Below are 26,301 nucleotides of genomic sequence, written 5' to 3' on the forward strand. Positions count from 1 at the left end.
TCTACCTGAGTTAGAAATTTTGTTTATTTCTTCAACTTCTGTAACAAATTACACTTTGCAATCATAATGAAAGTTACTAGAAGAATTGAAGGGTTACAAACAATCTGCAACATGTAAAATGGTAATATGTCACTGTACTTGTACAAGCTCTTTGCAGCATCATTGATATTTTGTAGTTTTTTTTATACATTAAGCTAAAATACAACAAGTGTTTTTATGCTGAGCTTTGAAAGTATTACTTTTAAATCCAAAATGTAAATATATGAAACACACCATAGATGTAAGTGTGCTGCCATAATGACTCACATTAATCCTGCCATTATATGTATAAACAGAGAGAAAAACTGTATTCATGCAAACATCTTTGCATATGCTGCCCTCTCTTTTTCCTTATCATTTTTTATCTTCTGCTTGACTTTCTGTACTTCCATTCGGATGGCTACGGATATATATATAAAAAAAAAGATCACACATTTAATGTCACTTTGAATGAACATGTTTTTTTTTCATAAGCTATATACTAAGAATGCAAATATTCAAAAAAAACCATGTTATCTCAGCCTTTGTCTAAGGAAAATGTCTATAAATTGTATTTTAAACAAAAGATTCCCACACTATGCTATTTCAAAAGATGCATTACAATTTAGCATGATGTGTGAATGCAGTCACTATTTATAAACAGTTCAAAATGCCACAGAATAGGAACACAGAATAGCAAACATAGCCCTGGATAGTCTAGCATGTACATTCTATATCTTTCCCTGACCTCCTACACCAATACTGTAATACTGGCTTAAGTGTATCATAGATATTTTTAGTCATCAATAACAATAGGCCAATTCATCACTGAAGATAATCTGGTAGTGTTACCTTTATCCTGAGGGGCTATGTCTTGAGCCTTCTGAAGCTCAACCTGTAAAGTTAAATAAACAATTGAGCAATATGTAAATGAGAAAACCAATTTGGTATAGTGATTAAAGTGTTGGCCTAGAGATCAGAAGACTGAATTTTAATCCCACTTTAGGCATGAAAAGTGACAGTGCCAGTCATTTTTTCTCTCAACCCACTTCACAGGGTGATTGTGGGGAAAATAGGAAGAGGAAAAAGTATCAGGTATGTTTTCCACTTTGAGTTACTTATAAAGTAACTCAAGCTATAGTAATAAAGTGATAAAAATATTTTACAAATATGTTTGTTGCAATATTAGTGATGAAAATGTTTCTGCTTACCAATGCCTTATCATAATCTTTCGTTCCTTCCCAAGCTTGGGCCTTTCTATAAAGTGCTTTAGTATTTGTGGGGTCTATGGCCAGAGCCTATAAAGTGAGAACATTAGTTATAATATTTTGTGTCAATAAAACCCATTTCTAGCTATTAAGACTTGAACAAATTCAATCAGGATTTAGGAAACTAAATTTTCTAGAAGTTCTGTTGTGTGGACCGTAATCCATAGTCAATTGGATTCAATCAGTTCGAACTAATGGAAAATGAAGTCTAAAACACCTAGCAGTCTAGATCACTAACATCTACCATCTGTACACTAAAACTCCAATTTTCTGGACTCCCATTAGACAAACTTGGATATAACAGACTAAATGATAGATCCCGGTCCACTGTTTCTGAAACAGCATTTTACAACGTTGGTGTAGTTACATTATTGATTTTATACTAAAAACTGTGTAAACTTATATAAACTGAAATAAATTACAAAATTATAAAAATGTTAGTTGCATGTATCTGAATTTATGACATTTAGAATTAACAGATTCTCTTTTCCAAAAGTAATCAATTTGGGGGTTAATGGACATTCTGTACAATTAACAGATCCTGGTTTAGTAGACTTCAGGTGCAATAGACAAAATCTGCATACTGTACACTAAGCCTTTGCGCAGATTTAAATTCTTATTTATCCATGTATAAAAAGTATAAAGTCCCATTCACATATTACACATGTGTAAACTTTCATTTGGATTTAATAAATATTCTGCTTAAGAGACAATCTTTGCTAAATTGAAGATTTAGTATATTTGCATAAGTATTCTATGCTTATTTAGCCATTCCTAAAATGCTGTTACTATACATCATACGCCGATCGCTGGATACATAAATTCCTGAGAATATACACTGCAGTCTGATTATATACCACATGAATGGGACAGCACACAGAATGCATAGAGAAACTTCTATTGAATATTTACATATGGTTTTTTAAACAAATAACATACTACAGGCAAACCTAAGAGTATAATCTCAATTTTTAAATAAGATACTGGGGTGTGCAGCAATTTAGATTCAAAACTGACTGTAATTATGAATATGAAATACCTACCAGAAGCTCCTCTAAAAAGCTATATATCTCCCTGACCTTTGGCAGCAGCAGTCATATAATAGCAAGAAAAGATGGGATTGATTTAAAGAAGTGACTCATATATGGCATGGGCAGATGCGGATGCTCTGAATTGAGCTTGACATGTACACTTTTGTATAATTTCAATAATCTGTTTTACTTTGATTTGCTATAAAACAGCCTTGATGCAAGATGAATAGTGCCTAAATTTGATAAATTATTTTAAAATATTTGTGGCTTCAAGGAAAGGTTCAGAACTTACCTTATGGAAAAAATATTTACCTTAGCACAGTTTTCAACTGCATCCTGCCATTCCAATAATTTCAGTTTACATGCAGCAGTATTAAGATAACATGTCAATGCTACTGAATTCAGCTTTGAACTTTCTTTCTCTGCCACAGCTTTTGAAGCTTCAAGGTATCTGTATAAAATAAGATCGGGATTTTATAGCACAGTAGTCCTCATTTAGCAACTACTTGGGATGTGACCATTCACAAATACAACAATAATAAATGGTAGTAAAAAAAAGTATATGCATTTTCTGACCAATACGTACACTTATTTCTAAATTTCTGCACCTGACAATCACATGACAGATTAAAACTGCGTGAGTCAACTTTATCTAAATGAAACAGCAGCAATCTTTGCAGTGTCCTTCTCCTCTCTCTCTCTCTCTCTCTCTCTCCCTCCCTCCCTCCCTCCCATTTTGTCAGGATATACTGTAGTAGCTAAAAATAGGCTGTATAATTTATCAACTAGCTATATTACATCAATAATTTGCAAATTAAAGTAAATTATAACTATTACAGATAGTCCTTAACTTAAAACTGTTCCTTTAGTGACTGAAGTTAAAACGGCACTGAAAAAAGTGACTTATGACCACTTTTCACACTTATGATCGTTGTAGCTTCCCCATGGTCATGTGATCAAAAGTCAGACATTTGGCAACCTATTTATGTCATGTGATCATCTTTTGAAACCTTCTGACAAGGCAAAACCAATGGAGAAGCCAGATTCATTTAACAACCATGTTAGTAACAACTGTGACAAGAAAAATGGGTAAAACTCACTTAACAAATATTTTGCTTAGCAACAGAAATTTTGAACTCAATTTTGAAGACTACTTGTGTATGTTAAACAACATGCTTACACAACATCCTATGCTATTCAGCTAGTAAATATATGCAGCATTATTTTAGCCCACATCCTGTATTTCCCCAGTTGACAACTAAAGCATAGTTAGCATATTATGGAATGGCATTTGAAATCAATAACTTTTTAAACATGAACTAGTATTAAATGGGGATGTTTGCTGCTCTAGATAAGGCACTTTACCAGAGGAAAGTTATCAATTCTGATTAAGAGGCCATGCTACATGTGGATGAAACAGTGTTATGCATGTTCACATTAACCAATCACAGTTGGAGTTTGGGCAAACATGACCTGATTAAGTCAAGTTTCACTAAATATTGAAGCAAATCCTTAAAATGATTTAAATAGGACCTAAATTCAAACAATTTAGTCTTGTTTAAACTAGTTATCTTTCCCCATTCCTCACCCCCATTTTACTGAATATAGTTCACATAAGTTACATAAATGAAAGAAGACAACCTTGAAATAAACTGGTTTTAAAAAAATCTAGTGATCAAATGTTGCAATGAGCAAAGCAAGTGCAGTAAAATTTTGCAAATAAATGAGCTTTGGATTTTGGGGGTGGGGGGGTGGGGAAGGAATGTCCTTTGACTTTTTGTACTTCTTTTAAACCTTTCCAATAGCTTACACTCTCTTTTCACATTTTTGCAGAATATAATACTGATTTTTTGATGGTACTATTTCAGAGATTATATGCGCCATATGCTATCCACCAATATATTAAAAATGAGAAAAGGGCTACTTTGTCTATTCACAATTTCACTTTCTAATAAAAAAAATGTGTGTAAATGGCAAGTTACTTTAACCTAGAGCTATCAAATCTGGACTGCAAAAATCTGGATGACCACTAGATGGCACCAAACAACTTACCTTTTCTGTATCTCTTTGCCTACCAGTAGTCATCAGATGTTTGCAGTTCAAACCTGAAAGCCCTAGGTACAGTATATTTTTAAGGACAGTATATAATTTTACCTCAAAGACTTGTTATATTTCTTGACTGCCATTGCCCAATTTTGTGATTTGAAGAAAGAATTGCCTATATTTTTTACATCTTCAGCTATAGTCACAATCTTGTCAACCTACAAAAAAAAGCAAATGCACTGACCATAGCATATCATTTTATTTTGTTCCATAAAGAATTCTGGGAAAAAACAGCTTGGAAGCAGTTTCCCACACACCATTGGATATAATTGCATATATGTTTAAGAGTTGCAATGCAGCAACATGTCAGAAGAATAAATAGAGTACTCCATCTAGCTTTAAAGCTTTGGAAGCTGCAGAATGTCAAGACAGAAAACAAGACCAGGACAAATTTGTGTTACATGTTTTCTACTTTAAAAAGATGAATAATATAATTTAAAACAGATATGTCAAACACAAGGCCCGGGGGCCGGATGCTGCCCGTGAAGTGGTTTTATGTGGCCCACGAAGCTATCCTGGAAACAGTGAGGGAATGGCCCCCACTGCCTTGGCCCCGGCTGGCAGGGAGCCAATATACAATTTTGTGGTGGTCATCTATGCTGAAACGCATTCAGTCTTAGCTCCACAAGGCTGTCTAGAAACAGTGAGGAACCAGCCCCTGCCATGTCGCCCCTGCCCCCTGGGTGCATGCTGGGAAGATGTCACCCTTTGTGAGGAATGAAAAAATGGACCATGCCTTGGCGCTTGCCCCGGTCCCACCCCCTTCTGCCAGAGACCCTCAGATCTGTCCCACTCTTGCCCAGACCCCCACAGGCACCCTTGACGCGAACGGTGTAGAGCTGGCCATGCCCACCCAGTAGGCCACACCCACTCTATCGATGCCCACCCAGTAGGCCGCACCCACCCTGGCCACACCCACCTGGCCCCCCAAGGGCAACCGCAATGCTGATGCGGCCTTCAATGAAATTGAGTTTGACACCCCTGATTTAAAATGATCTTGTAACAAAGGTTCTTTAATATTAACATAGGAAATAAATGAAACACTTACTTCCTTTAAATCTATGTCAGAATCTTCAGGAAAGTCTGCATGAATATCTCCAAAACAATCCATGGGAGAGATTTCCCAGTTTTCTCCTTTTAGATCTCCACATTCTGCAATGATGCACAACTATAAAATAAATATATAAAATGCAACTTTTTCAATAGCAATCTGTTTCAATTTTCAGAAAACATACCTGTCATTTTTTCCCAAATGTTTTCAAAGCCTCAAACTTAGTTTTTTCAACTTTATTTAAAAAGTAAAAATAATCGTAACTATCTTGAATGTAGCTACACTGCAAACTGACTGCTATTTAGTCTAAGATAGGCATGGAAAAAGCTTAATTCTTGCTTTGCCAGTTATCTCAGCAACCCTAGCCAACATGTTCCAGTATGCTAGAGTTGAAATTAAGCAATATCTGGAGGGACCAGCAAATATTCTAGTAGAAAAAATAATAACCATCAAAGCAAACAAATTTCATTATTGAAAAATTTGATTCATATTTTAAGAGGAATGAAAACATATTTGAATTATCTTAAAATTTTATAATATGAAAAATATACCCCGGCAATTTTAGCTTACCTTTATAGGTTTTTCTTCTTTTACTTCAACATTTTCTAGAAATTTTGCAACACCCATGCCCTTGATCACTTGCCCAAAGACCACATGTTTCCCATCAAGGTGAGGGGTGGGCACAGTTGTGATAAAGAACTGTGAACCATTTGTATTGCATCCTGCATTTGCCATGCTCAGCAAACCTGGTTTATCATGCTAAATAAAACAATAATGTTATTCTCATGAGAATAATTCATTGGTAAATTGAAAATCATACGTAACTTACTAAACAGGTAATCTGCAATATCATATATTTGGAATACTTAGCTAAGAAAAACTTTCACCCAGTCAAAAATTTGCATACCCATATATAAAATTTATACATAATATACTAATAAAGTTAAAAGTAGGATCATGAGATTTTAAGATGTGACATTTAAAAGACAAGTATCTCCAGCATTTAATATTTATGTAAGAATTTGAGATAAAACTTTTACTTGAAAGATTGAAATGCTCTCCTCTAATAAAGATAGCTGAAACTTGTTCTTTAGCAATAACTGTCCTACTTACACTATCAGGTATATGTACACATAAATGCAATATAAACACTGTATGTTGGTGATAGAAATAAAAACCTTTATACACTGGATTTCTCACTGCAGAATAAGTGTTAGCACTCTTCATTCTCAGATTCATTCTCAGAAATTCCGTTATCCTACGTGAAAGGTGGCATTTTAGCAGATCGTGAAAGGAAAGATGCCTAAATCTGCTCAAACCAAAAGCAGAGATATATACTAGCCCATGGTGTAAATGAATATATTTAATTATTTCTTTTTATTTTCATAGAAATCTTCTTAAAACAGATTTTGAAAAAAGAACAAAAAACTTCAGAAGGTATGTAGAGCTGTGCTTGTCCCTGATTTCTACCTCCTTTAAGAACTTTAAATATGGTGTTTGGTTTTCCTTCAAATCCAAAATTCATTAGCAGAATTGTGACCACTGGAAATTTTAATTATAACACCTATTACCTTATAATGAAAATTTTCATCTTCAAACTTTTCTCCATATATACTTTCTCCACCTGTTCCATTCTGATTTGAAAAATCTCCACCCTGGATCATAAATTCCTTGATAACTACAATTGAACCAAAGTGAAAAAGCTGAAACAGATCTCAATTATCTAAAGTCAATTGCCTTTTTTTCATTACTGGCTGTTTTTAATTCTCTCTCTCTGTGCAAATCAGCATTTTAGCAAACTAAATTGATAAGAGGTATGAAAACGTTCTAAGAATGAAAAAAAAACCTGATAGGAACAAAATACCGTACACTGCATTCCAAACAGCATTTTTAGTGTTCTGATCATAGAGAACAACTCCAAAATAAGCTGTTCCAAGATCTAAACATTCATGATCCAATAATTTTGTTTTGAGGGTGAATTATTATCAATTGTAGTAAGCACTTTTCTTTATGCAAAGACATAAAATTATATTTTGTCTAATTTCCAAATTAGTTCCTCTCATATCTCCCTAAACATACTCGAGTGTTAAGGGACTCCCAAATCAACCTATAATATGCTCTGCACCAGGAACAGAGCATTGGGCAACTTTAATTGCTTTTCAGTAGCTCAATGTTTTAATGGATACAAATAAGGAACTGTCATCTATTGTATTCTTAAAATCTTAAATCTTCTTTAAAAAGGTATGCCATTTTCTTTTAAACTAAAATAAGATACCAATATCAGTGCTTCAGCTATCTCAAATTATAACAATACAAGATGCTAGAATCAATGTCACTATAGTGCTTGCCAAATTTTTGGCTGCTGTAGTTAGATATAGGAAGAAACTACAGTACTTGATGAAGGACTTCTTTCTCATGAAATGTATGCTATTTTGTTTCTTTTTTATTATATTTATTCTTGGGTGCTTTAACTATAATACTTTTATTCATTCATACAAGAACAAGTACTTACTTCTGTGGAAAGGACATCCTTTATAATGAAGAGGCTTTCCAGTTATAGGCCCAATACCTTTTTCTCCAGTGCACAATGCACGAAAATTTTCTGCAGTTTTAGGTACAATATCTGCAAACAGTTCTAATACCATTCGACCAACTGGAATGAGAGAAATCTGTAGCTGTACTTATTTTAGCAATGTGTATCTCACCATTCTTTCAATAAATCTAGGATTCATTTCACTAAATTCTCCCAGTATTAATACAACTTTAAATGTATAAAAGGTTCTTGAACTCTGATGTTTCACTTGCCAATCAAATATTTATTATTCCAGACCAAGTATGCAGCTTTTCAGTATATCTGAGATTATACCTCAGCTTTACACATAATCTAAAATCCATTCAGTTGCCACTAGATTTCAGTAATAACCAAGATCTACTGTCTACTGTTAACTTCTATTACTATTATGGATAAAAACCTGACCAGCACCAAATATTACAGATAGTCATCATAAGCATTTGTTTAGCAAATCTTCAAAGTTACAATGGCACAGGAAAAAAGCTACAACTGTTCCTTCCACTTATGATTGTCATAGCATCCCACAGGGACATAATCAAAATTTGGGACCTTGGGAAGCATTTATTTACAATGTTTACAATATTCCGTGATCATGTGAACACCATTGTCTCCTTTTCCAACCAGCTTCCAACAAGCAAAGTCAATGGGGGAAGCCAGATTCACTTAACACAATGTACTTAACAACTGCAGTGATTTGTTAACTGTGTCAAAAAAGGATGATAAAATTGGGCACAACTCATTTAACAACTAGGCTGGAAACGGGAGATGGAGAGGTCGTTCCACCTCAGCGAGGACGAGGTAAGAGACCGGCCCACTCAAGTAGATTCCTAGAGCAAGCCATCGACATGCTGAGAGTCGCCTTCGATTCCCTCAAGGGAGAGAAAGCTGACCCGTGCTGGGGCACAGCAAATCCAGGCCTGGCAGAAGGGGAGGGTAGCATGAAAGCTGTAGCAGCAAATCAGGGCCCTTCCACCAGCACTTTGGAGGCAGTGACCACATTGGCCACCCCCGCATGAGCCGCGTCAGCTGACGGAGACGGACATCAGCGACAGGCCACCAATCCAAACGGAAATTTCCACATCTGGGGGTAAAGTACAATGGAGAACCCCACATCCTGAGCTATTTGGAAGAATATGGCCAAGACATCCCCAGCGACCATAGGCAGGTGAGAATCATGACCATGGCCCTAGAGGGAGTGGCAGCCAAGTGGATGGTGACGCTACACAATGCCAATTCTCCGGAACTACAAAACTTCAACCTGTCAATGCTGCAAATACTGTATATTCTTGCTTTGACAATATGCAAAACTGTCTGGTATTTACTGAGTTAATACATAGCTTAGAGTGGAGGGGGGTAAAAAGCCCAGGAAAGAAAAAGGAAGTAAACTTTTGACCTTCACACTAATTGGATAATGTGACTTGTGACTGCAAGATAAGGGAGGGGTTTAGCAAGAAAAGTTTGATGCCAGCAAGAGGAAGTCAGATTCTGGCAACAAAACGTCCATGATGGTGACCGGCAATTTGTAGCTCTGTAATAAAGACTTTAGGAAACATGCCTGAAAGTTCTTTGAAGTGCTTCATTAGTCGGAACACTGACACAACCATTTCATGGTTGCTCTGAGGAGGAGGTTCGAGAACCCCTTGGCCGATTGGAAAGCCATCACCCTGTGGCAAATACACAGAGGAATTCTGAGCCCTAGCCAGCCAGCTCAACTGGCCGAAAGAAGTTCTTGTGGGCCATTTTAAAGATGGACTAAATGACAATCTATACCAGTGATGGCGATCCTTTTAGAGACAGAGTGCCCAAAACCTGCCTCCACCTCCGCCCACCCGCAGGGCCTCCCAGATCGCCCAGGCAGCCCAGCAGTGCCATGGCGGCCACACCCTCTGCCCATGCCCCACAGCATTATCTGCATGTGACAGGGCATGAGGGCGGAGTCTTGTCCCCACTGCCCAGCTGCCATGTCCTTGGCTGCACTGCTCTGTGCAGTCCGCGCTCGGGGGCAACTCTCCTCCGGGGAGGCTGGGGTGATGGCGCAAGTGCCCACCGAGAGGGCTCTGAGTGCCACCTCTGGCACGCGTGCCATAGGTTCGCCATCACTGATCTATACTATGCCTGCGTTCCCCAGGGATATCCTGATCACAGCTGGTACATCTTGGCCGAAGAGGCTGAAATCGAGCAAGCCCAGAGACAGCGATGCCTAGGAAGTCCTGGGAACAATCCCCTGCAGAAGGTACTCGGGAACTGGCGAAACAGACCCCTGCCATGGTGAGATCATCAGGCTGTTTCAAGTGCGGGAAAGAGATACATCACGCAGCTGAGTGCCACTCAAAGACCCCAACGCGGAAGCCTGACTGAGCAGGGGGAGGAAAGCCCGGGAAAACACCGCAGAAACTGAAGGAGACAGCCATGAAAAGCATGGAAGTTGTTGAGGTCCAGACCCGATCAAAAAATGGGGGAGAAACTGCAACCCCATCCAGGAAGCCATCAGCCTCCTCTGACAGCTCGGAAGACGAACCCCAGATAAGTGGACCCATCACGCCCCTCACCAGAACCCTAGAACTGTTTAGCCCTGGGATGCTGGAAAAGGTCTCATTAAGAGCCCTGATATACTCAGGCTGCATCCGCTGCTTCATAAGCCCAACTCTGGTGCAGAATTTAGGAATCCCAGTGAGGAGGTTGAAGAAGCCGATTTTGTTTGGCCAATTAGATGGGTCCATCGCAGGGGGAAGTCCCAGCCACCTTCGCCACACAGTCCATCCAACTCACCATAGGGAACCACATAGAGACTCTAATGTTTGTGGTTACCCCCCCCCCCCGAATGGAGTACCCACTTCTTTTGGGGATGGCGTGGCTAACGAAGTGGAACCCGAGAGTAGACTGGAGAACAGAAGTTCCCAAAAAGAAAAATCGATGCAAAGGGGACAACCTGAGTCCAAAAGAGAATCAAGAGTTCCGGAAAACGCAGCAGTGGTGAACAATGGGGGGCTGGAAGGCATCCCAAAGAAATACCAGGATTTATGAAAGACTTATATAATGAAGTTTTTACACATACAAAAATACCGGACTCATGGACTGAAGCTAATATTACTTTGATACCTAAAGAAGATACTGATCATACACTAATTAAAAATTACAGACCAATATCGCTACTAAATGTGGATTACAAAATCTTTTCTGCAATAATGGCAGAAAGAATGAAAAAAATTTTGAATGAATTTATACACCCAGACCAAAATGGTTTCCTGCCAAAAAGACAGATAAAGAATAATTTGAGGATTATTTTAAACGTACTGGAGTACTATGAAATCCATCCAGGGAACCAGATGGCACTTATATTTCTTGACACACAAAAAGCCTTTGATAACTTAAATTGGCAATTTATGATTCAACAACTTCAAGAAATGGACTTTGGTGAAAATTTTAATAAAGCAATTCAAGCAATTTATAAGAAACAAACAGCAAGAATACTTTTAAATGGAGATTACACAGATGGATTTTTGGCAAGAAATATCAGACAAGACACAGAAATTAAAGGCCTGGAGATTAAAGACCAGAAATATAAACTACAGGCCTTTGCAGATGACTTGGTCTTCATTCTAGAGGAGCCATTGCAAACAGCTGATAAACACTTGCAGAAAATTGAGAAATTTGGAGCAGTGGCTGGTCTGAAAATAAACAGGGAAAAGACTAAGGTAATAACAAAAAAAAATCTAACAGACAAACAGAAAACTCAACTTACTAAAATGACAAATCTTCAAATAGTTAAAAAGTTAAATATTTGGGTATTTATTTAACGGCGAAATATACTACACTAAAAGAAGATAATTATGAGAGATTAATGAAACAAATAAAAATGGACTTGGAAAGATGGGAAAATCTTCAATTATCACTTTTAGGAAGAATAGCGACAGTTAAGATGAACATTTTGCCAAAGCTAATTTTCTTATTTCAAACAGTGCCTGTTAAACTTCCTAAGAATTTTTTTGATGATTTAAATGCAATGATTCTAAGATTTATATGGCAAAAAAGAAAGCGAGAATCAAATGAAAATTGTTGCAAGAATCTAAGGATAGAGGGGGCTTTGGACTTCCAGATTGGAGACTTTACTATCAAGCGGCTATTTTGCTTTGGCTTAAAGAATGGATTGTATTGAGAAATAAAAGATTGCTTTATTTAGAGGGACATGACCTTCAGCTAGGTTGGCATGCTTTTATATGGTATGAGAAATCTAAAGCACATAAGTACTTTCAAAATCATGCAGTAAGAAACGTACTACTTTCAGAATGGGAGAAAATTAAACATAAAACATACATGAAAATACCTGAGTGGCTTTCAACAATGGAAGTATTTGCTTATCCAAATCTGATTAATTATGACAAACTGGTTAGTTATAAAGACATTTTAGACAAAGAGGGAAAACTTAAGGACAGGCAAACTTTACAACTACAAGGTATTGACTTGACATGGTGGTCCTACTTGCAAATTCAAACAACATACAAAAAAGATATAAAATCGATAGGTTTTTACAAAGAACAGACCCCATTGGATAAAATTCTGTTAAAAACAGATGAAAATTTGATTAGAAAACTCTATAAATTTCTTTTAAGCTGGAAGATGGAAGAAGAACAAGTGAAAGAAACAATGATAGCATGGGCAAAGAACTTTAGATATTCCCTAGATTTGGAAGACTGGCAAAAACTTTGGGATAAAAATATTAAGCTTACAAAAGTGGTAGCATGTAAAGAAAACTTGTATGTTTTATAGATGGTATATGACACCAGTTCGCTTAGCGAAAATGTTTAAAAATGTTTCGGATATTTGCTGGAAATGTAAACAACAGCCAGGCACTTATTACCATGCCTGCTGGACATGCCCTATCGCTAAGAAATATTGGTCTAAGATCCATAGATGGTTGGAAAAGATGATGAAACTACAAATAGAATTTAAACCAGAATTGTTTTTGTTAGGAATATTAAGACCTAATTATGGCAAAGAGAATGACTACTTGATATTTAACTGCTGCAAGGATAGTATTTGCCCAATTTTGGAAAAATGAGAATCTACCATCTGACCAGATTATTATTACCAAAATTTTAGAGTGTGCAGAAATGGATAGACTAACATTAGAAATGAAAGAAAAAGATGATTCAATTTATTTTAGAACTTGGGAAAAAAATTATCAATGGTTAGAGACACGTTAGAACTTGAAGGATTTAATATTTTAGAATAGATGACTGATTTTTAATCGAGTTCTAACTAACATTTTGATGATACGATTACTTTTACTGATTTACTGATTTTCATTTGTTACTTTTGATTGTTAGGATTTTTTTTGAGATTTTATTAATGGTGTTTACTTAATAGATCAACGTATTTGTTTACTAATTGTTTTTAATATGTTACAGTTTAAGCTTTGTTAAAAATGGTTGAATATGATATTTACTCATTATTATGATCCGGACGGTTGCTTGTTTGTTGAAATATGTGATTGTACCTATCCTTATTTTACCCTAATTCCTTATTTCCTTCCCCTCCCCTTTCCTTTTACCCCTCCCTTTATCATACCTGTATTGTTCCTATTTTTCCTCACCTATATAAATTTAATAAAATTTTGTTAAAAAAAAAAAAAAGAAATACCAGGATTTAGTGTTCAGCAAAGAAAGGTCTGACGAATTACCCCTCTCCACCGGCCCACAGACTGTGCTATTGAGATTTTGACGGGGTCAAACTACCCAAATTGAAAATGTACTCCATGATCCCTCGGGAGTTGGAGGAATTACAGAAATTTATAGACAAAAATTTGGCGAGAGGCTTCATACAACCAGAGAAGCCCAAAATGGCAGCCCCTGTACTACTTTGTAAACAAAAAGATGGGTCTCTTCGCCTCTGCGTGGAGTGAGTGAGAGCAATCTCTACCCACTCCCTTTAATGAAGGACATGTTGGTGCATTTGGCAAAGGAGAAATATTTTTCAAAACTAGACTTAAGGAAGGTGTATTATTGAATCAGAATTAAAGAGAGAAATGAGTGGAAAACGGCTTTCAATTGCCCCCTGGGATGTTTCCAATTTAGGGTGCTGCCGTTTGGACTGCAAGGGGCACCCGCTGTATTCATGCAACCAGAAGCAACTACAAAGCTTTCTTGGGTTTGCCAATTTTTATTGTCAATTCATCCCCTCATTTGCCCAAATTGCACTACCCATCACAAATCTATTAAAAACTAAAGGGGAGGGGAAGGCGAAACCCAATCAATCTTTGAAATCGACTATGGAATGCCAAGCCACTTTTGAGAAATTGAAAAGACTATTCTCAGCAGAACCAGTCTTAAAATACCCAGACATCAAAAAACCTTAAAACCTTTTGTCATCCAGGCAGATGCCAATGATGTGACGGTTGGGGCAGTACTGCTTCAGGAAAATGATGAAGGGAAGTTACAACTCTTTCAATATACATCAAGGAAACTCACAAAAACTGAGCAAAGGTGGGCAGTTTGGGAAAAGGAAGCTTATGCAGTTTGGTGGGCAGTTTTATGATCAGTTCCAAGTATGGACTGATCATAAGAATTTAGAGCAGGAGTGTCAAACTCAATTTCATTGAGGGCTGCATCAGCATTGCAATTGCCCTCGCGGGGCCGGGTGGGTGTGGCCATGGTGTGTGTGGCATACTGGGTAGGTGTGGATGGAGGGGGTGTGGCCTATTGGGTGCCATGGCCAGCTCTACATTGTTCATGTCAAGGGTGCCTGTGGGGGCCTGGGCAGGAGTGGGACAGATCTGAGAGTCTCTGGCAGAAGGGGGTGGGGCCGTGACAAGTGCCAAGGCATGGTCCACTGGAGGAGCCTCACTGCCTGCTGAAACCCCTCCCCCGGAGCCTATCAAGCCAGATATATGAAGTAGATGAGGGCCATTTGCTGGCCACTTCCAGGTGATGGTGCATTTCTTCATTCCTCACAAAGGGTGACACCTCCCCAGCATGCACCCAAGTCGCAATAGGACAAAGCTTCAACCTGATGCCTAAATTACCAACTAACAAACCCACCATTCCCTCCCTGAAGAAATGGATCACAAAACTCCAAAACACCTGGTCAGTTGTGAGAAAAGCTTTAGCTAAAGCTAGGGAAGCATACAAAATCCAGGCAGATAAAAAACGAACAGAGCCCAAGCCTTTCCAAGTAGGTGAGAAAGTATACCTGTCCATTAAATACCTAAAGTCCTTACAACCATCAAAAAAACTAGGGCCAAAATTTCTGGGGCCTTTCCCCATAAAAAAGATAATAAATCTGGTGACGGTAGAATTGGAACTCCCCAAAACGCTTAGACAGGTTCACCCAGTATTCCACTGCAGTCTATTAAAATGAGAATTAACCTCGCCCTTAAGGCCAGCTGCAGCCCCTTCTCCTCCTCTAATCATGGTAGAAGGAGAGCAACATTTAGAAGTCAAGGAAATCCTAGATTCTAGGAAACATCACAGCTCCACATAGTATCTAGTAGAATGGAAAAACCTCTCTTCCTCCCAAAATGAATGGGTCCATGACAGAGCCCCGAGATTAGTTAGTAAATTCCATGCTAAATTCCCTTACAAACCAGACTAACCCGTATGTCATTTTCTCCCTTTCTTGTTTCCTCTGTAGGTGGATCTCTCATTTTTTAACGGGGGCAGCATGTCAGAACCCTATTATTTGGGGAGGGGGTGATTTCTTTACTCTTTATTCCTGCACGTTCTGCCATACTCCTGGGGGGAGGCCATGGGCGCTACAATGTATCTTCTTTGCTTAACTCTAGCCGCTGCAATGTATCCTCTCCACTTCCCTCTATCTGCCTGCTCTTTGAACTATTTCCCTTGATGCCAGCCCAGGGTGAGAATGGAATGCACCTCTGGCCATCTGGCTTATCTCTAGCTGCAGAAAAAGAGGTACAAAGACGTAACGGCCTGACAACCTTGAGAATGGTGTCTTATCATCCCCGTTCCGACAGCGTATTCACATCTGAAAATTGGCTTGTATGAACTGGCTGGACTATTTGCTAGTTTCTCCTTTAATCTATTGCTTCATGTGGGAAACCTCAGATCCTTTCTATGCCTGCTGTCAACTTCTCCTAATAAAAGTTCCTTTCGGAATGAAGCTGTTCCAAGAGATCTGCTTTCTTAGGAGGGGGGATTGAGGTGGGTCCTTACACACAAGTTAAAATAGAAAAGAAAATGGTAAGTGAGCACCTGTCCACCCTAGATGAGTTCAATTCCCCAGGACCAGATGGATTACACCCCAAGGTTCTGAAGAAACTGGCAGACATGATCTCAGAACCACTGAACTATATCTTTCAAAGATCCTGGAGCATCAGGGAACTACCAGAGGACTGGAAAAGAGCTGACAGATCCAGGAAACTACACACCTATCAGCTTGACCTCAATTATCTGGGAAGCTTCTAGAAAAGACAATCAACTAACAAATCAATGAATACCTAGAGCATGGGTATCAAACTCGCTGCATCACAACTTTTTCTGCATTGCCGGAGCTGGAGAGGGTGCGGCCTCCGCATGATACAACCAGCCCAGGGGCCAGCAGTTTGACACCCCTGACCTAGAGGCAAAGTCAACCAAAAGCCAACATAATAACAATCCTTTGTGAATCAATCTGTTTTTTTTCTGTGATATGACATCATACCAAAATATCAGAGACATAAGGCCATACTTAATAACATTAAAACATGTCTCACCGTGGCATAGTATTCTCATTTTTAAACCTAATGTCAACATTATTCCAGAGAAGATTGTTTTAGATTTAGAAACAGCTTAAGAAAGTAAATCTACTTTCAAAAACTGACTTTTTCAACAGATGTTGTTGCTTTCCTTATATATCAAATAATTGGAACTGTATATCATTAATTACATTTTTTTAAAAAATCCAATGAAACACGTTTGCTCTATATCAGTGATGGCGAATCTTTTAGAGACCAAGTGCCCAAACTGCAACCCAAAACTCATGTACGTATCATCAAATGCTGGGTGGGCGTGGCTGCGGCAGTAACGGCAGACTGGGTGGGACTAAAAAGTTCAATCAATTCCAACTTTGCAAGATCTTTTTTTCCTGTGAGAAGTTGAAATTGATTGATTGATTGAACCTTTTTCGTTTTTTGCACACAGCGGTGGAGGCCTAAAGCAAAAAGGCTTTATAAAACTGAGCTGAAGGCCTAGGACTGGGGCGACGGCGCACGTGCCCACAGAGAGGGCTCTGCGTGCCATAGGATCGCCACCACAGCTCTATATTAATTCATCTAGAAACAGAAAAAACAAAGCTAAAAGTGGAGAAAAAAAGAAAAAAATACAAGAAATACAACTTTCCTTCACAGCAAATCTAAGCATAAATTCACATGAAACACAAATTTCATTTTCAAATCTTTTCATGAGAGTGCATACAAATATCTCATTGCTGTCATCATAAATAAAAAATACAAATTTTCATGAATCTTTCCCAACTGTTCATCAGTCTTGTAAGACAGGGCTTTTCAACCTTTTCACCCATTGTATCACTTTTAGGATATGGCAACATCTGAGTACCACCAGTCACCTAGCAAGGTGTCAAAAACTTGATGACCCCCCAAAAGGAAAAAAGTGATGAAGTACAGGTAGTTCTCGACTTACAACAATTTGCTTAGTGACTTCAAAGTTACAATGGCACTGAAAAAAGTGCCCCCCAAGCCACAGCCGAGCAAGGCACTTGCCTGCTCGCCCGGCCGTGCTCTTCCTCCTGTCTGAGGTTTTCATTGTGAGCATTTCTGTTGAGGACTGGCAGCAGGGGTGGGGTGGGTGGGTGTTTGGTTTTTATTCCCCCCGTCTGCTGGGCGGTTGCAGCAAGTTTTGGTCATTTCACATGACGCTGGGACACTGTGACCATCATAAATATGAATCAGTTGCCAAGCATCTGAATGTAAATCACAAGACCCTGGAGATGCTGCAACATTCCAGCTGATCGGCGCTTCTTCTGGGCTCCAGCTGGAGCCTGGCGCTGATCCTAGCGCTTCCACTGAGCCCTGACAGCCCCAAAGAAGCGCTGATCAGCTGGAAAGCGGCACTGATCCTGGTGCTTCTGCTGAGCCCTGACAGCCCTGCAGCTCCAGCCATCTCTCGCTCAGGCTTGTGCGGTGTTGCCACCGGTTCAGCTCATTCCCCTCCCCCGCTATCACTTTTCTAGGATGATCACATACCACCTGCCAGGTGCCAATGTACCACAGGTGATACCCGTACCACTGGTTGAAAAGCCCTGTTGTAAGAAATATCTCTGGTTTCAATTATATATTAGTCTTTAAGATCTTTTGAATTAAAAAAAGGGAAAAAATGAATCCAGGAAACTACAGACTATCAGCCTGACCTCAATACCTGGGAAGATCTTGGAAAAAATAATCAAACAACTATTCAGTGAACATCATTCTAGAGGCAAATAAAGTCATTACCAAAAACCAGCATGGTTTGTCAAAAACAGATCATGCCAGACAAATCTTACTGCATTCTTTGACCAGGTGACAAAATTAGTGGATCAGAGGAATGCTGTGGATATAATTTACTTGGACTTTAATAAGGCATTTGATAAAGTAGACCACAACCTACTGGATAAGGATAGAAAAATGTGGGTTAGACAGCATCACTACCGGATGGATTTGTAATTTACATATGAGCCAGCAATGTGCTGCAGCTGTCAAAAAAGCCCTCTGCATTAACAGAGGGATAGAATCAAGATCACGTGAAGTGTTAATATCAATTTATAATGGCTTGGTAAGGCCACATTTTGATCACTACGATGTAAAAAAGATGTTGAGACTCTAAAAAGAGTGCAGAAAATAACAACAAAGTTTATCAGGGGAATGGAGGCTAAAACATAGATAAAATGGTTGTGTCAGAATCCAATTATATTTCATTCCTATCTACCTACTCTGATATAAAACCAATTCTTACTCTCTTCTGGACTGTCATACTACGGAAGGAGAGGAGGGTAAGCATGGGGGTTTTATGACTCTCACTTCCTTCATTAAATACAAAGTAACCAGTTGTTTATTCGGCCATCATCTTTCATCTTACTCCCTCTGAAGTTCTCCCCTTTGCCAGCAGTGAGGGAAAAAGGGGGGGGATGCAATGCCTGGAATCTGGAAAAAGAGAAAATGAGTGATCGTGCCAACGGAGCGGACTGACGGATTGAATCGCCCGGAAGAACTGTGGGGTGGGGGCTGCTTGGGAACACTTTAAAACATTGAATGGTGGGAGAGGATTCCCCAGATCGTGTCTAGCATGCCTGCAACCAGTTTCTCTTAATAAAGATTCCTGTTGGTTTGCAGAAGGATTTGAACGATTGGAAGAAATTGCAATTATCTTTATTAGGGAGAATTGCTGCAGTGAAAATGAATCTTCTGCCTAAATTTCTTTTTTTTTGTTTCAAATGATACCTATTTTAAAGAAAGAGGTAAATTTAGAAGAGTGGCAGAGGGGGATTAATAGATTCATTTGGGCTGGGAAAAAAACAAGAGTCAAACTCAAAATTATTCAAGATGTTCGAGAGAGAGGTGGACTCAAGGTGCCGAATTTAAAATTGTATTATGATGCGGTGGTTTTGACTTTGATTAGTGATTGGGTTAACTTAACAAATTTAGATATACTTTCTTTGGAAGGATGGGATTTATTATTTGGATGGCATGCGTATTTAATTTATAATAAAAAGGTGGATAAGGCCTTTAAATCCCATGTTTTAAGAATTGCTCTACTGCGTGTCTGGAAGAAATATTATAGGGTAAATTCTAGAATACCATTGTGGGGAATTCCTGGACACGCTATAGAAGGGATAAGGAAAAGACGTGAAAATGGATAGGATTTCTTATAAGCAATTGACTAAGTGGGAAGGGAATAAGTGGCAATTAAAATCGATGGATTTATTGCAAGAAAATATTATTTATTCTTGGTTTCAGTATAGGCAGCTATTAGAAAGATGGAGTATAGATCAAAAAACGGGTTTCATTGTGGAAGACGCCAATTTGGTGAAACAAATCAGAGATCAAAATCGAGCCCACATAAAAAGAGTTTATAATGCTTTGGTGGAATTGGACTCAGAAACAGAATTAGTTAAGGATTGTATGGTTAAGTGGGCTCAAAATTTTGAAGAGCCAATTTTATTAGATACATGGGAGATAATTTGGGTCAGGAATGTTAAGTTTACCCAAGCTCAAAATTTACGAGAAAATTTTTATAAAATGTTTTATAGATGGCACCTTGATCCACAAAAGATGTCTCGTATGTATTAATTTACAGCCCAAATGTTGGAGATGTGGCTGTATGGATGCAACTTATCATATTTGGTGGTCTTGTAGAAATATAAAGGCTTTTTGGATCAAGATTTAGTGGAACATGCAAAAATTTTTTAAAAGAAAGATAAAATTTACACCACAATTATTTTTGTTAGGTATTATTGAAGATTGTGATAGCAAAGAGATTATTTTAATGTTGAATTTTATTATGGCAGCAAGGTTATTGATTGGGCAATATTGGAGAAAAGACTCCTTGCCTACTTTAGAGGAATGGTTTTTAAAATTTCTTATTTATCAGAAATGGCAAAAATATCAGCTTATCTGAAAGACCATTCACAAGAGAGATACAACTCTGTATGGAAAAGATGGGTAAATTTTGTTCAGAACAAATATGGGATTAGAAAGTATTATTTAGCTTTTGAATAACTTATTGTATAAATTTCTTATGTTTAGATTTGTTGATTTTATTGTAATGGAGTTAAAGGGGTTTAAAAACTTTTTAGGATTTATGTATAATTGTTTGATGTTTATTTAATTTTTTATGTTTTTCTTTTGTTGTTTTTAGCTCTGTATTCAGCTCTGGGAAGGGGGGAGGGTCAATGGGAAGGGGGAGGGAGAGAGGTGGGGAGGGATTTTATTGTAAAATGTTTATAAAAATTTCAATAAAAAAAAATAAAGATTCCTGTTGGAAGATTCATTCCAAAAGTTCTGTCTTTTTAAGATGTAAAATTAAGATGGGTCCTTATAGGTTGCTGGAATTGGGTATGTCTAGTTTAATGAAAAGAAGGACTAGGACAGTGATGGCGAACCTTTTAGAGACCGAGTACCCAAACTGCAACCCCAAACCCACTTATGCATTGTCAGGTGCCGGGTGGACATGGCCTATTGGGTAGGCATGGCCCATTGGGTGGGCGTGGCTACAGTGGTAACAGCAGACTGGGTGGGACTAAAAGGTTCAATCAATCAATTCCAACTTTGCAAGATCTTTTTTTTTTCCCATGAGAAGTTGAAATTGACTGATTGAACCTTTTTTTTTTTTTTGTGCACGGCGGCGGAGGCCTAAAGCGAAAAGCTTTTATAAAACCCAGCTGAACGCCTAAGACTGGGACGACAGTGCGCTCTGAGTGCCGCCTCTGGCACCTGTACCATAGGTTCGCCACCAGTGGACTAGAGGTAAAATGATAGCAGTGTTCCAATATCTCAGGGGTTGCCACAAAGGAGTCAAGCTATTCTCCAAAGCACCTGAGGGCAGGATAAGAAACAATGGATGGAAACAAATCAAAGAGAGAAGCAACCTAGAACTAAGGAGAAATTTCCTGACAGTTAGAACAATTAATCAGTGCAACAACTTGCTTCCAGAAGTGGTGAATGCTCCAACACTGGAAGTTTTTAAAAAGAGATTGGATAACCATTTGTCTGAAATGGTATAGGATTTCCTACCTGAGCAGAGAGTTGGACTAGATTCTAGAAGACCTCCAAGGTCCCTTCCAACTGTTATTCTATTCTATTCTATTCTATATACTGGATGCAATTAGTATATTCCATATTATGAAATTTTATTGTGGTACCCGTCAATGTTGTAATACACTTTTAATGATAGAAATTTCAAATATTATTTCAAAATTCTTTTTTAATATAAGAAGATAAGGAGAATTATGGATTTCTACAGAAAGTAGTAAAATAATTAAAATTGTTTGTTATTCCTAGTTGTCTTCTAAGGTTTGGCTTAACAAAAGAAACAAAGATAGCATAGTGAAGGAGCTTATATTTTATGATAGTTGTCGTATTTCAATAGGAATTTGCTCAAGTACCAGAATCATTGGGACTGATATAAGTTATTAAACTAAGAGACAATGCTAACCTAGAATATAAATCTACAGTATCTGATTTCAGTAGGATTTACTGCCAAGGAGACACTTGAGATTGATCTGTAAGTGATTTACTGACTGAATGCAAGATATATTTTACAATAGTTCTGCGGGGCATTAACCTTCAGGCCCAACCCATAAAATCACAGCACATTCCTTTTCTTAAGGCTACCAAAGTCAGTTTATAAGTCGAGAACCGTGTGAAAGCTTTATCTGACCACAACACTTCAGATTGCAGAGGTGAGAACGGAGTGCCATCACGTTGTGGTAATAAACCTATTTTTCCCTAGTTATGTGCGTAAGGGGCTTTTACGATAGGAAAAGGGGGAAACCCTCCGTAACCTTAGGTGAACCCCTCATCCGAAGCGTTGACCGCTGTGATACTACCGCAAGGAACACAGCGGCCTTCAGCGTTGAGATCGAGAGACTTCTGCAGGGCGTGTGTCGCGGCAACATAGCGCGCGGGGTAGAGGACACATTACAAAAGAAAATATGAAGGCGCGGAAGCGATCCAACTGATTCTCCAGTGTAGAAAACTGGAAAGCAGCGCGCTCACACAAACACACAAACCCTCCCTCCCTCCGCCCGGCCTCTGCTCTGCGCCCGTCCCGTGGAAAAGGTCTTCATCGTTTACCGCTATTTGCTCAGGTTCTGCCCAGAGGCGCCGCGCCTCGCCCGAAGACTGGGACGCAGGCATGCCTTCTGCACGAAGGTCCGATGCGGCGCGGCCATCCCGCTGCCAGCCCCACCTTCCAACCTCCGAACGCGCGTGGCCACCCCGCCTCCTCTCCTGCCACCCGCACCTCGTTCACCCCCAACGTCCACATCGAAAAAGACTCGGGGGTTGTTCGGGTTGGACGGTTTCGAGAGCGGAGAAGCGTGAGACATGTTGGTGCCGGCTACCGCTGAACCAAAACACCACCCCCACTCTTCCTGCTGCTTCCCAGTCTCTGCCGCTCTGCCTTCAGCCGCAGGCTTCAGTCAACTGGCTCCGCCTTCCTGCCCGGAGAGAGGCGGGACGCACCACGGCCCTTTGCCCGCTCTTTTAGTTCAAAAAGGCAAGAATCGCTGTTGCCAGGAAACGCTTTCGGTTACTAGCTCTTCAGTGGCGTGGCTTTGTTTCCGAGTATATATAGCAAACATTGCAGCTTCGGTTAGTAACTGATTATGGGTCAAATACATCGTGGTTTTCTTGCATCTGTGTTCCCCCACCAAAGCTTTTGAGAGCGGGAAAAAAATAACTAAGATGTTCTCAAAGCCCGCCCCCCTTCCCGGCTTCAGTCTCTTTGGCTGGTTTTGGATCGCGTGTTGTATGAACACAGGAAATTGAGTAATTTCATTTAACCTAGCACTATAAGCTTATCTGAAGCATCCATTACCAACCCAAAGGCTTCATTTGCACAAAAAAGAAAAAAAAAGACAGGATTGACTATTTTCCCTTCAAAATGTAGCCAGAAAGATAAAAGGAAAATGATGCACGTTAGGGGAGGGGGGATCAGATCTCATAGACGTTGATGGAGGATGAGCTGCGGGGTAACCAGTCTGGAAAAACATTTTGAGGTCATAGGTAATAAGTCAGAGAAGATGTAAAAGGCAAATTGGATGGTAGAGATCATTTGGGAAGTGTTTGAAAATAAAAGTGCTAACACTATACAAATTTATAATACTGTGGGTATTTCCTTCTCTGGGGGGCTCTGACTTCCCACACCTCTATCAAACATTAGGGTCTGGAGCTTAAATATAGGTAAACAGGAAGGAGTGGGAGTTGAAAATTTTTAAAAGCTTGTTATGTGCTCCTGGCTACTTTCCTTTGTGACCAGAGGCAAGCTCGCCTGACCAATAACCAGCCAAGACACAGTGAAGGCCTTTTGTTTCGTTTATTGCAATAAGCGGGGAGAGAAGCTCTCAAAGCTTGGTTCTCTCCAAAGTTTTAACCCAAAATATCTCCTTCTTTTATTCATCCCTATCACCGGCCGCTACAGCCCTCCTCTTTCCCCATTGGCTGAGGTAGTATGAGGTTACACTCTTTCCGTCCGCCTATACACATTTCCTGATAACACACTAAATCATATTCACTTACACAATAAGAATAAGAAAAATTATTTTCTTATGGTTATTTTAAACTCAGATATATTTATGTCCCCTCTCTAAACAATAAGTTCTTTTCCTGCTTTTCTATACTTCCTGGCTAGCCATTTCCTTAAAAACAACTATTTATCTATTTTATTACTTCCCTCTTCCTTTCTCAGACCCAGCTATTTTTGCCTATATGGTTATCTTACTTCCTTAATCTCTTTCTGACTCTCACCATCTGTATTTTTCTTTCTGTTCAATTAGTTTCCATTGTGTTGTATTTTTAACTGACTCTGAAGATTTATCATATTGATGTATATTTATCAAGCTTGAGAAATATAATTTACTATTTAGCATTAGATCAGCGGTTCTCAACCTATGGGTCGCGACCCCATTTGGGGTCGAACGACCATTTTACGGGGGTCGCCAAACAATGCGATCCGCCATTTTCCCCCCTCAGAGGGTGCCGCCGCGCATGCGCGCCGTGCATGGGGGCGGCGCCACACATGCGCGGCGCGTCCGTGTGACGGGGGTCGCCGTCACACAAACATTGAGAAACGCTGCATTAGACAGATGCACAGTATGAAAGATAGATCTTTGAAGGCTATGATCTTGAAGACTTACTGTTATCTCTGAATTAGAAGATCATGCCTCCAAATACTAGTCATAACAGCTGAATATGGATATATCTTTCTTTTCTGCTTGCAAGCAAACCAGAGGTATGTGGTTGTCCACTATGACACATAAAATGCTGGATTAAAGGCGCTTTTCTTGATCCAGCAGATCTATTTTTATGTTTCTTCAGATAGTTTTAAGTTACAATTGCCAGGTAAAATGTAGACTGAAAATATGAAAAGATCAGTAAGTTTAATTTATTCATGTTATGCTATACATAAATTTTCAAAAATAACTTTAACTGATTCAGTGGGGTATAACCTTGATAAGCACACATATGATTGCATTTTTATTTGTATATCCATATGATAGTTTATAAATACATATTGTTTAAGTTAGTTAAGTCCTAAGCAACTGATTGCTGAAGCTGTTGAAACATCCTAAATCAGTAATTTCTGAATGTGCGTGTAGCTGGAATAGAGAGCAAATTATATACTGGAGATCTCATTATAATGTTGTGAAAATGATTTAAGAATGGCTTGATTCTCTTATCAGCCCTGATAACATGTCCCAGGACCAATGGGTTTTGGGTTGTGATTTATTTATTTTTTTCTACTATTTTTCAGCATTTTACCACCATACCTTGATTTTCTGTAACCTTGTAGCCAGCAAAATTATTTTGAACAAGAAATACTTGCTGGCAGTACTGACTCATATTACCTTTAAGACAATTTATTTTAAAATTAGGATTAATTACCCCGTTATTACTCAAAAGATAAATGAAAAATGAAAAAGAAGCCTTGATTTGAAACAATAATATTGCAGAAAAGGCCTCTTTTTTTCTTTCAAATTAAACCATTAAAACTTGAGCTCTAAAATCCTGACCATCACTAGATGACAACAAAGAATTAGATTTTCTGTTGCTACCAGTATCTAACAATCAAATAGTTTACAGCCCAAATCTGATAGCTCCATCCTTGTAATTTATTTGAAAATTCTATTAACAATAAACAAACTTTCTTAGTTTTCACAATTCAAATAGATATTCTAGTTCTTGTTCTAGTACCTCCTAACCAATATGGAATTTAGGAAGGGAATCCGCATCAATATGAAAAGGATTATTAAATGTGTCCTTTTTAAAAGTATTCACCTTGAAAAACTGGAACGAGCCACTCCCAGTTGCACTGTGACTCGTTACTGCAAAATATTAAAAGTGCAAAATAAGTATCTTTGGCATAATTTTCTATTCTTTTTGAGATATTGCATAACTTTTCTAAATAAAAAAAAAAACTAAAGAAAGGCGCTAGCATACCTTTAAGACTAGCTTTCAAAGCTTTGCACCCAGCTTGAGCAAAGCTTAGAATCTCAGTGAGAAACACAGGATGGGCGTTGTGCATTCGGAAAGATTGCAAGATTGAAATG

The 26,301-nt window shown here is 38.7% G+C and overlaps 1 protein-coding gene across 2 annotated transcripts; it reads right to left on the reverse strand.

The window, feature by feature from the left end:
- Positions 1 to 6: 6 nt before the first annotated feature.
- PPID (peptidylprolyl isomerase D) lies at positions 7 to 26,299 on the reverse strand. 2 transcript variants are annotated; one of them, XM_039319381.1, is made up of 10 exons: positions 26,192 to 26,299; positions 7,984 to 8,124; positions 7,043 to 7,149; positions 6,042 to 6,230; positions 5,469 to 5,588; positions 4,472 to 4,578; positions 2,630 to 2,768; positions 1,230 to 1,316; positions 871 to 913; positions 7 to 439 (listed from the first exon to the last, which is right to left on the reverse strand). In XM_039319381.1, the coding sequence occupies exons 1-10, from the start codon at positions 26,274 to 26,276 to the stop codon at positions 351 to 353; spliced, it is 1,107 nt and encodes a 368-aa protein (XP_039175315.1). In that variant the 5' UTR covers positions 26,277 to 26,299; the 3' UTR covers positions 7 to 350. The 2 variants fall into 2 exon arrangements, with proteins under 2 accessions (XP_039175315.1, XP_039175314.1); XM_039319380.1 differs by lacking the exon at positions 26,192 to 26,299 and adding an exon at positions 22,995 to 23,175.
- Positions 26,300 to 26,301: the final 2 nt, after the last annotated feature.

Source organism: Crotalus tigris, unplaced genomic scaffold (assembly GCF_016545835.1).
Source record: "Crotalus tigris isolate CLP2741 ecotype Arizona unplaced genomic scaffold, ASM1654583v1 scf7180000023581.319791, whole genome shotgun sequence".
Classification (NCBI taxonomy): Eukaryota; Metazoa; Chordata; class Lepidosauria; order Squamata; family Viperidae; genus Crotalus; species Crotalus tigris.

What these genes read in the sequence shown, in the direction of transcription:
- PPID (XM_039319381.1), bottom strand. Translation starts at nt 26,276, where the DNA reads ATGCACAACGCCCATCCTGTGTTTCTCACTGAGATTCTAAGCTTTGCT. An exon ending in AGGATGTCCTTTCCACAGAA is followed by an intron (nt 7,150 to 7,983) that starts GTAAGTACTTGT and finishes GTTCAATTGTAG; the next exon opens with TTATCAAGGAATTTATGATC. An exon ending in AAGATTATGATAAGGCATTG is followed by an intron (nt 914 to 1,229) that starts GTAAGCAGAAAC and finishes TTAACTTTACAG; the next exon opens with GTTGAGCTTCAGAAGGCTCA.